The following is a 12,127-nucleotide window of genomic DNA, read 5'->3' as shown; positions in this document are numbered from 1 at the left end:
GCATTACATCCTTCGATGCTCAGTTGTTTTGAGTATTAAGATAATGAATATTTCTGACACAGTTACAAATTAAAGAAACAAAATAAAACAAAGAATGTTAAAGGATATACATTGTTAAAGCTCTTGCTCATAGCTATAATATTTTAATAAAATATCAGCAACAGAACTATCTTGAAGGTCTTCGGTATTCACCCCAGAATCTAGCATGCTATTAAAAAGCGTCTCGATGTAGATAACAACATTTGTGGTGGCAGTAAAATGCTTGTTGAAATGAGATCATGGGTGAACATTGTCTGATCTTCTAGCCTATTTGAGGGCAATACTAATGACCTATAAAACAAAATAACTGCTTATATATTGGTTAAATATTTCATAATGATCAACAGTAAATTAAATTCCCAAAACAATGCAGTTTATAAAGCAAATTTTTTTTTTTTTTTAAATAGTTTTTTGAAACTTTGGTACTTTTTAAGTGGAATATATCAAAGAATCTTGTTTTATTTATAAATTGTAGAGTTTCTGTGCATATCCATCTTGGGGCTTGATCTGTTGCAAACTGCAGTGACGTAGATATTAAACAGTAAAAGGTCGCAGTGTGTACAAGTGGTAGTTCCAAAACCTAACAGCCTTCAGGTGCATACACCCTAACGTAAAACAGGGGGGGCGAAGGGGGCGATAGCCCCCCCTTGAGCATATTTTTGTATGTTTTTATGATATCGCTAGTAATTTCAAGCTTGATGCAACTTACAAGGCATTGCCAGCGATCTGGGAGGCATTTTCAGCCAAAAGTTTCTTGTACGCATAGCCCCAACTAATGGTAGCGCTACGCTTAGATAGTTTTCAATGCAGAATCTACGGTCTGATAATTTGCCAAAGGTTCGCCCCTCCCTTTGCAAATTCCTGGCTACGCGCCTGACGTAACATATGTTAATTCTTTACAAAGAAGATTTAATCAGCAGGGTGATGTACTCATTATAATAGTGTTATTGCTGGAAACCTGTCTGCAGTGCAAAAGATGACTTGGGCTGTCGTGCTAAGTATCGGTAACTTTGTGCTTAAAATAGAATGCAAAATGAGGCTTTAACATTCCTTTGGTATAAAACAAACCCTACGAAGGTTTGTAAAACTATGACTATTTTTTCACCATTATTTTGAGTAATGCTTGTTTCGATTTGGTGAAGGTTGCTTGGAGCTGGGTCGATTTTTCAATAGTTGGTGATCAAAACCCCAAAGTCTGCTTAAGTCAGTATTTCAGATATAGCATTTTGAGACTTGAGAGCCATATAGAACATCTAAGAAATTTTACAGGGATTCCAACAATTTGTTCTTGAAAAGAAAACATTGCTGTCCAACTGTTTCTTCAAGACTTCTCCCCTATCAAATGATAACGTTTAGTACAAATATTGAGTCGAGATAAATGCAGGAAATATTGGTTTCCAGTCACACATTCATCTTCACCACATCTCTGCAATAAATTTAGCTGGTTGCAGTGAGTGTTCTTTCCCTTACCACAAAATTTACTTAAACTACAAACTTTCTTTTTGAAAAAAAAATTGGTAGGAACTTACGAAGTTAATTGGTATTCAACATCAACAGTTAATAACAAGAATGAACTTAATCCCAGACTCTTTTTTGGAAAAGTAGTAGTCTATGTATGTAGGTCACATCGGTCGAGGGCACATACTGATGTTTCTTCAAGGGGGGGGGGGGGATGGTTTCCCCTTCGTTTTTTATCAAAAAACCATCAGCCCCTGTAACACAACTACAACAAACTAGCTATATGGTTCCTGTTCAAGAGTTTCACGCCTGGAGAGATTTGGATGCATATGCAAACAGGCCGATTCAGGTACGTTGCAATCGCACATAGACAGGACGTGGCAATGATGAGATTAAAATTATCAGGAATCTGTTGCCAATATCATTTTGCCGTATTTATCATAGTTCATGTACCCTTTGTTGACCATAAACTCCATCTGGGACCCCTTCAGTGTCTTGTCCGGGCACTGCAAGGCCCGTTTCAAATCCATCGGACTTCGGAAGAACGCAATGGCAACCCTGCGGGTGAAACAGAATGTGAAGAAATTTGTAAACTTCATGGCGTATTTAGTCTTTGCATTGGTGTAAGCAAGGGCAGCAGATGAGGAGAGCACTGCTAAACGTTCAGTCAGTAAATATTGCATCATCAGCAGTTCATCTTATTTTTCCGAGATAGACCAAGAAATGAAGTTTTCCTAGCAACGTGTCTAAGAGACGGCTTCAACAATATGTGGATGTTACGCCCTGTATAACTTTTGCGTAAGTAACACAACAGTTCAGAACAAATCCCAACTAGAAGAGATATTTTGTTGCCCATGCACCCCCCCCCCCCTGTCTCCCATTCATTATCACTGTTACCATTTTCTTGGGTCAACCCTACCTGCAACTCTATGATCCTAAGGGATACTGTTGGGTTATCAAAGTTCTACAAGTTGCCAAAATTTGTAACTGACCCAACCAAATATTTTGAACCATGTTTGTTACTTAAGGGTAACTTATGAGTGGTTAAACCTTACCAAAAACCCTTGAATACTAACAAATTGAGTTTTCACATTGAATGAAGGGTAGCAGAGCAGTGGGAGGCAACCTGTCATGTTATGCCCTGAAGCTGAAATGTAAGGCTCTTTTGTTGAAAACATTCAAATGCTGAAATTTGAAGGAACAGCAAATGCCAATTTTTGTGGTATTTATTTGGTTTGCTCCTTCAGTTCTAAGAAACATGTCCACCTACCGCTCAATGTTTCCCTTACCCAAAATCTAAGATATGGAATTGTTATCTGGCCCATACATGGATTATATCAAGATTGATGTGAAAGATTTAAAGGGCATCCATATAAAAGCTGTATCAAATTTGATATAATATATGTAAAGATTCTCTTTTATATGGCCCTTATTTACCTTTATATGGGCAACAAATAACTTTATTATATATCTAGCCAAATGTGTAAATGGTTTTATATGGATTTTGTATCTGGCCAATATATAACTCAGATAGGAAATTTATATCTGGCCATATATGGCATTATATATCTGGGTTGCACCCCTCCCCCTCCGCCCCCCCCCCCCCCAATGATGAGCCGATCACTTACCTGTCAGTCTTGTATAAGAGTACTTTGACAGCATTTATTTTCTTCTCAGAAAAGAAATCTTTCAAATCTGACTCGGTCACATCTTCTGGTGTATTTAAGATCCTCATAGATCGGTTTGCTGTGAAAAGATGAGAGAAAAAAGAAGAGATATAAGATGCACTCACCTAAAAGCTTAGGCATTAACAAAAGCATAATTTAACCATTTTATTTATGCCAAAGTTTTTACCAATTAAAAGAAGAACACGCGTTGCAGACAAAGCGAAGGATATTCCAGGAGCAAATATGTTTTTAAAACTTGATCAAAGAGCATATTCTAAGATCTCTGATGGTTTTTACACTCTACCTATGGAGACCAGTATTTATGAGCGTGTGTACTGTTGTGACTGCCAATGCATCCAATACCCTACAATCTACATACCCCATGAGGTCTTGTCATACTATAGACCCCATCCATTCCTCCTACAGGTCTTGCCATACTATAGACCCCATTCCTCTCTCCTACGTCTTGCCACACCATAGACCCCATTCATCCTTCCTACGAGGTCTTGCCATACTATAGACCTCATTCATCCCTCCTGTGAGGTCTTGCCATACCATAGACCCCATTCATCCCTCCTTCGAGGTCTTGCCATACCATAGACCCCATTCATCTCTCCTAAGAGGTCTTGTCATACTATATACCAAATTCATCCCTCCTACGAGGTCTTGTCATACTATATACCAAATTCATCCCTCCTATGAGGTCTTGCCATACCATAGACCTCATTCCTCCCCCCCACAAGTTCTTATCATACTATAGACCCCATTCATCCCTCCTACGAGGTCTTGCCATACTATAGACCCCATTCATCCCTCCTACGAGGTCTTGCTATACCATAGACCCCCTTCATCCCTCCTACGAGGTCTTGCTATACCATAGACCCCATTCATTCCTCCTACAAGGTCTTGCTATACTATAGACCCCATTCCTCCCTCCTACGAGGTCTCGCCATACTATAGACCTCATTCCTCCCTCCTACGAGGTATTGCCATACTATAGACCCTATTCATCCCTCCTACGAGGTATTGCCATACTATAGACCCCCTTCATCCCTCCTACAAGGTCTTGTCATACCATAGACCCCCTTCATCCCTCCTACGAGGTCTTGCCATACCATAGATCCCCTTCATCCCTCCTACAAGGTCTTGTCATACCATAGACCCCATTCCTCCCTCCTACAAGGTCTTGCCATACCATAGACCCCATTCATCCCTCCTACGAGGTTTTTCCATAACGTCTAAACTAGCCTTTCTTCCACCAACCCGCAGTTATCGACTTACACTTAGATTCTTGGTGGGTCATCTGTGGTACGATTCGAAGCTTCCATTCCTTCCCGGTGGTTCCTGATGGCAGAGAAATCTCATCCAGATCCAGTAACTGATCTCTCTCTTCTTCAGTTTTACAAGTTAAAACTGCGTATCTGACGAAAAAAAGAATATACATCAAGCCAAAACAATCAAATATATACAGTAGGAGAGAGCTTGGAAACATCAAAGCTTTACAAATTTTGACATGTCTCTATGTCCCTGATATTGTGATGGCTTAATAAAACATTACAGAATGTTACATTTTGTGATGTCTTGCTGCCCTTGATAACATGATGCCTTGTTACTTCCACACTACACATATGGAGCTAACTAATGGGTAAGATTTTAAGAGACTTACATTTGTGAAATAAACTAGAACTTTACAAACTTTCTTGCTTGTCTATAGTTGTCGATGAACTTCCCAAGACATAAATCTTCCAGATGATATTGTCTTAAGTTCTGCCCTGGCTTGCTATTAAATGAAAGTTTTACCAGCATTCCATTTATGGCTGGGAATCTGATTGAGTCTGATTGCACTAAGATCAGGGGGGAAGGAAGCTTCCAAAAAGTGAGGAGGGGCACAACATCAGAGGGGCACTTCCTCATTCTACAACCACCGCTTGTTGTGCTATAAACCGTTACACACCTGCCATATCACTCAAATATATATGTGTTAGTATGTTATCAATACTATTATAATGCATGTGAATAATTCAAATAAAAATTAACAAAGGCTTAAGATATCCAAAAGACAGTTCTTCATGAAAGGGGCACATGTTAATTGCCAGTAGGGCACATTTGCTATTTTGGGAAAAGGGGGGGGCATTTGCCTCCAGTTCCCCCAGGTCCTACCCCCTGACTAAGATATATATATAAGTACAATATTTATACTATATTGACATACTATGAACTTTCTACAAGTCACAACAGGGTCTGACAGGATTTGATCATCTATCCCTCTGGTTGTGCCAATTTTCATGGTTTTAATAACTTCAAACTCTGATAATAACCATCCAATGAAATCCGGTCCAAAATTAAATTCTTCAACACCTTCCATTCTAGAATTTCACTTTGTGCGCTTCCTTCTCTTCTTCTCCCTCTTTTTTTGCCTTTTTTTTCCCGATAAGATACAAACAAATTCCTGCTTCGAAATTTTTCACAAATATTGCCCTAAAAAAATATATGAACAAAAAATTTTTAAAAAAAAAAGGGAAAAAACCAGCATAATTTTGCAGACGTATGACTAATTTTACAGGCGTAGATCTCAGAGCCGGTCAACGACAACTTTCAACAAATATGTAATGGTTGAAGCAGACCCTCATATTCTGGGCAGTGAGTGAAGCTTATCACCCCCAGTGGGGTTCCTTCGAAATGCACAGCACGATATGACATTGGAATTAGAAGGAAACGATTGAAAAACTGCTAGAATTGTCTGATAAGTTTGTCTACGTTTGTCTACTCCAATCATGGATGTAATGAAATTAAAAGAGCCATGACAAAACTGCAGAAAGGTACAAAACTGGCTTTGATACTGTGCTACTGGGATTAGTAAATAATAGGGTTGAAAAGTAATTCATCAGAAGGTTTGGGTTTGGGCCTCCAGGTTGTATAATCTATTAACATGAGTGTACTATTCATATTCTGATGCATTCACTTCTGACTTTCATGATAACATGGGCACAGTTTCTTCAGCGATTCAATGCCTCTTTGATAACTTGTGTTACAATAGCAAAACCACACAGACGGGGAAGGTAGGAAACACAAAAGACATTTTGATGGAAATTTAGGAGACCAAGCAAAGTATGACAGAAAATATACTTCATCGGGTAGCGTTCATCTGAAACTATGAGCTATGTACAAAAACAGAGTAGCACGTACAGTAGGGGCTCTCAAATTTCTGTGAAAACACTTTCGTTCGACAGAAGGACTGCAACAGACCACATATTGTTCCTGCGAATATTGCCAGCTACGTCTACCCTACCTGATGCCTTTTGTCCGGGCTCTGGCACCTCCTTGCCGGAGTTTCTTGATCTTGATTTGAGGATTCAAATCCATCTCTGAGAAAAAGAGGCTCAAGTAAGCCGCCTTGGTACCACGTGGAATGTTCATGCATTTCAAAATATGTGGACCTGCAAATGAAATAAGGAAATTCTATTTTTAAGCTAATTTAAGCTAAAAGAGCAGGACAACTTAAAAATGTTAATGGTCAACAATGTGCTAGAAAGAAAATAAATAGTCACCTGAGGTAAGATAAAGCATTCATTCTTGTGCCACTGATTATTTTAGAAAATCCTATCTCATTGAGACAATTTTTCTGGTTAAAGCGATATTCTGGTTGTAGACAAGAATGTAAATAAAGTTAGAGAGATAAAATATTCCACACTGTTACTGTAGTTGAAAACCCCATCTGCATATCTTGCTGCTAACTGGAAATATTATGATCAATTGAATGTGACCCATTTGACTGGCTATTTAAGCCCTCCCTTCTTCCTTGGAGTGAGATCAAAGTAGAGGATAAGTTATAATGTCATCACGTTAGATCATCTTCATTGATGTGCAAAAACTAACAGATTCACCAAAACTGTGCATATTTGAGCTTGCTTTACACAGGGTTTTCAGACTTTGACTACTAGAATACTTTGCTGACTTCACCTGGCCCTTTGACCTCTACCAAATGGCCAAAAGAAAAGGGGGATGGGCTACCACACTACCTACTAGATTCACCAAAGCTCTACCAACTGAGAAGTCTCCTTTACAAGATTTAAAGATTTTGGCTACTGGTGACCAAAACTGACTTTTCACTTCCACGAATAACAATAGCATTTGAGAAATCACAAACGGACATCTACTTATGTAAATATGTAGGAAATACAATTTCTAATATGATCAGCTATGGTTACATGAAAGACATATTCACACACACAGAGGCACACACACACATGCCATCACCATCACAAAACATTCATTCTTTTGCCCTCTAATGGCAAGAAAGAGTAAATGAAGATAAGGTACTGCACATGTCTTCACAGCTTTCCTTATTTTTTCCCAAACAGGACAGCTTTCCAGATTCCTAGTGAATCTCAGTTTTATAACAGGGAAATGAAATACATTGGTACTGTAAGGGTCAGAGTTACAGTACTAGTATGTTTAATCGTTTAAAAGTAAGAGTGTTGTTGATAATAGGGGTATCTCGGTTCTCAAACTGTGCTGCCATTCACAGACGGTGGGAAGTTGTAAAATTTTTGCTACTGCCTCTCTGTGTGCTATAAAGTTTGTGTGTTATTTAAATCAACAAACAGAATGATGAGAATTCGCCATGGCGCTGATCGTGAGGCAAACGACAATCAGACAACTGCTTCTTGTACGCGCGCTGTAATCTGTGCGATACTATACTATACTTACAACGTAGCTTAGCCTTCTCCCTCCGCTCCTTAGCCGACAGCTTCTTTCCGCCACTCTGCTTCACTTGTTTTTCATCTGATTTCTTGCTCTTGACCGGGGAGATGTCTTCACCCGCAGATCCATCCGTTGCCTCGCTGCTGCTAAGCCATTCGTCATCTCCGACCGGCATGGGCGTCTTCACCGTGACGGATGGCGTATTTAATTCACCTTTCCTCTTTTTCGAAGGAATTTGGAGAGCCGGAGTAGTAGGAAATGATACGACGCCATCCCCCTCCTCCTCTGCTTTGCGTTTCCCCTTCTTTGTCTTCCTGACATCTGCCTCAATCGGGAGTGTGCTGTCCAAGGAGCTGTCCAGTGACTTTCCATTTGGGTGGTCTGATTCTGGAGTAGACGTCGCCGTCTTCTTCTGTGACGGTGTCCTCCCTCTCTTTGTGCGCTTCTTCTTTGCACTGACGTTCGATTCCTTGTTGACTCGTTGTTCCGAACTGTTGACAGTCGTGTCACCTTGACTGGAACTGTCTAGGTCTGCTTGTGGCATTTTTTCTGCTGCTTTTGGAGTTGAGCTTTGAGGTTTCTTTTGTGCCTTCTTCTTGGATGATCTGGTCACCACGGCTGTTTCCTCCTGGAAGAGTTTCATCGAGATCGGTTTCTCCTCCAGATCTGCAGCACCACTTTTCGCTTCTGTTGGTTTCATCTTTTGAGCTGTCTTGCTCTGTGCCTTCTTTGCAGAAACCCCTTTATTACCAGCTTTCTTCCCCTTTCTTGGCTCGCTCATGGTCAGCCTCTGAGGTGAATTTTTACTTCCCTTCTTCATATTTTTGTCTCTCCGTCTCTTTCAGGTCACCCTCTTACCAACTACAACGATGAGAAACGGGATAGTAAAATGTAAATTTGATGGCCATGACACTGAAACCAGGAATGATACAATTAGTGTAATTATGTTTCATATAAAGTAATATTTGTCAAACTTGGAAATGACCTGCAAAACTGATGATAGGAAGACCCAAACTCTTCAAAGAGACTTCCCCCAGTGCCAGAATTAGAGATATTAACTTATTCTGACTTTTCTGCATAACTATAGCCAATTTATCAATATACACACTTCCATTCCCAAGATACCGTATATGATTGTAAAGTGCTCAGCTATTTGTGTTACTGTCAGTAATATTGTCGATACTATTGAATGTTTAAATCCCATAGCAGTTTAAGCCCATTAGACTGCACTATCAAGTTTAACTTGGAAATAATAAAAAAAAATAATAAATGAGTATGCAAAAAGGCATTGTGGTTTCAATATAGTAACATGAGCAGTTTTTTCATGAATCTGACATAATGTATAGTAATGTATGTGTAAAACATGGTTTTGCTTAATGTGACCCCTGGTGAAATCAAAGGACCATTGACTTCCGCCCACAACATTAGGCTTCTTGTACTCAATGTGGTACTGTACAATTACATACCAAATATGCGATCTGTCCAAGCTTCTCAAGTTGTGATATTATGTTTAGGAATGTGCGTTAGTGTAGAGAGGCAGGTAAGAGAGGAGTGAAGTAAATGGTTGTCGTTTGTTGATTTCAAATGACCTTTGACCTCCAAAAAAAGCAGTAATAGGCTCCTTAAATTTGATATGGTACATCTATAAACCAAATATGAGATCTGTCGAAGGTTCCCTTCTTGCAATATCATGTTTACAAGGCATTCACAATTTGACCTGTCACCAAATGACCTTTGACCTCCATTAAAACAATAGGCTTCTTGTACTCAATGTGGTACTTCTACACACCCTAATATGAGGTCTGCCCATGCTTCCCTTTTTGAGATATAGAGTTTAAAAGGTTTTTCACATTTTACCACAGGTGACCCCAAATGACCTTCGACCTCCACCAAAAACAATAACCTCCTTGTACTCAATGTGGTACTTCTACACACTAAATATGAGGTCTGCCATGCTCCCTTCTTGACATATCGTGTTTACAAGGTTTTCACAATTGCACCCCAGGTGACCCCAAACGACCTTTGACCTCCACCAAAAACAATATGCTTCTTGTGCTTAATGTGGTACTGTACTTCTACAAAGCAAATACCAAATTGGTCCGACCTTCCCTTCTTGAGATATCATGTTTACAAGCATACACAAACATATGTCATCATGAATGCAAAGGTTACGATTATCATCGAAACCAAAAATCAGTCTTGAACATTTCTGAGTTTACATTTTTGGAGAAGTGTCTGGGCGACCAAATTTTGAAATCAAATGTATTCAACAAATGACACGCCAACTATCATTCATCGAGATGGAATATCTTACAGATTGTCTATTTGTCCTTGATCACAAGCTGTTTAGTTTGAATTTTACGGATACAGTTTGAGAAGGTTGGCAAGGAAGTACAGAAGGTTACTTGAATAGGAATTGAACATATACATCCAATGCCCATAATATGAACAGTGTAAGGCAAAATAAACTGACAAAATAAAATTTCATTCTGTACAACATCCAATCATTCCTTTGCATTAGGTTTTTAGTTGCAGAATCAGAAGGAAACAAACCAGACATTACACATACTGAAAAAAAACTGTTCAGTTCAGTAATGGACTCAACTGATGACTCAAAGCCTTTGAAGGTTACAGTTAAGGCTTCATAATTGACGCACCTTCAAATATTACTAGCAACGATACAGCAGGCAACCTAAGCTTTTTACAGCGAGCAGGGTTACATATTTCATGAGTTTTAATCCATTTCAGGAATGTGCTGATCAAGTAGTATTTTTGTTTAAGCTTTTGAAACCCTCCCCCTCCCCCCCCCCCCCCAGGTTTGCACATAGTTTTAGCATTTGGAAATCTAAATCCCTAAAAATAACCTAAATTACCTCAACAGGATACCACTATTCCCTGGGACCTGACCTGTCTGAGCTAAGAAGCTCAGAGCATAGCAAACAGCATCCAGAGTCAATGGATGTATATTTACACAAAAGTTACAGTTAGCTTATCATGGAATTTGTCAATTTTGTGGTATGAAAGAACATGACACGGCAGACATATTGTGGTCAAATTCTGTTCAATCGTACGTTGTGTAGGCACAGAACAATAAATATTTTGAGATCATTACATTTCTGAGGAACTACACAGGGTTGGAAATTTGCAAAAAAGTTTGGTAAGCAATTTGGATCAAATCACTTTCCAGTGTGTACCCGTTTTCCAGTTTTAGTAAGCTTGACCAAGTTTTTGGTAAGCATTGCTGAAATTCATGATTGTTGGAGGACATTGTTGGATATTGTCCATGCTCGAAGACCATAGAAATACAAAATTACTAGGGCTACTGCATAATAAAGGTTCAACATAACGCAAAGTTACACTTATCATGCCTTCTCATCAAAAAATTTCTAGTTCACTGGGAGTTTTCAGTTGATGCACTTTACACATGTTCACTGTCAAGTATCGTCAAAGAGACAGTTGAGCATTAATTGCGAACTAATAAATATGTTAATTCAAATCAATTTTGGTACGCCACTACGAAAAAACAAACATGGAATTGAATTTGGTACGCTGTGAATTACTTTTAGTTCGCTGGTGTACCAGCGTACCACAAATATCCAACCCTGGAACTACATATATATCAAAAACGCATATAGTTAAGTGATTTGGATTTTTCAAATTCTTTACTTAAGTGCATCAATTATGACTATGACTTTGAGCCCACCATGTTTCTTGAGAGAGAGAGACCAAGGCTAAAGAAAGGTAAATTTACACTGAAATTCCTGCTCAAAATGTGCCACACAGTTTTAGTAGCTTAGGCCAAGAAAGTGCCCAACCTTTCGTTTTATATTACTATGTGACCAACGTTGGAAGAGCCTGTGTCCAAGTACTAAGGCCTAGTAAAGTATTACTATAGTAATAGTAGTAGGCCTAGCCTAACTTTAGCCTCAGCCCTATGCCTTGATTGATTTGTGCTACTGTTACCAGCACTATTCATACTTCATCGTGACGGAGGACGTTGGATAGTTTCGCTTATCAACGATGCTATGTTAGTATGTATTACCTATCAAATGGAGAATTCAGAGCAGAATTATTCTCTGGAAGTTTGCTTTGCGTCTAACGGCGATACAACATCTAAGATTGGTGATGATTTGAACCACAAACTGGAAGATGATCGTGTGCCTAACTTTACATGTGCATTCTGACAACGAATCGATCAAGGACCTGCCACGGACTTAGTATTTTTCGTACGAAAACACATGTGCGTTCGGCTTGCTATT

At 39.2% G+C, this 12,127-nt stretch overlaps 1 protein-coding gene across 1 annotated transcript; it reads right to left on the bottom strand.

Moving 5' to 3' along the window:
- Positions 1 to 1,756: 1,756 nt before the first annotated feature.
- LOC139976497 (uncharacterized) lies at positions 1,757 to 12,094 on the bottom strand. The gene is made up of 6 exons (XM_071985302.1): positions 11,911 to 12,094; positions 7,875 to 8,729; positions 6,454 to 6,601; positions 4,446 to 4,585; positions 3,126 to 3,243; positions 1,757 to 2,055 (listed from the first exon to the last, which is right to left on the bottom strand). The coding sequence occupies exons 2-6, from the start codon at positions 8,686 to 8,688 to the stop codon at positions 1,899 to 1,901; spliced, it is 1,377 nt and encodes a 458-aa protein (XP_071841403.1). The 5' UTR covers positions 8,689 to 8,729; positions 11,911 to 12,094; the 3' UTR covers positions 1,757 to 1,898.
- Positions 12,095 to 12,127: the final 33 nt, after the last annotated feature.

The sequence above is a fragment of the Apostichopus japonicus genome, chromosome 11 (assembly GCF_037975245.1).
Source record: "Apostichopus japonicus isolate 1M-3 chromosome 11, ASM3797524v1, whole genome shotgun sequence".
NCBI classification, from domain to species: domain Eukaryota; kingdom Metazoa; phylum Echinodermata; class Holothuroidea; order Aspidochirotida; family Stichopodidae; genus Apostichopus; species Apostichopus japonicus.
This window is presented reverse-complemented; position numbering and strand designations above follow the sequence as displayed.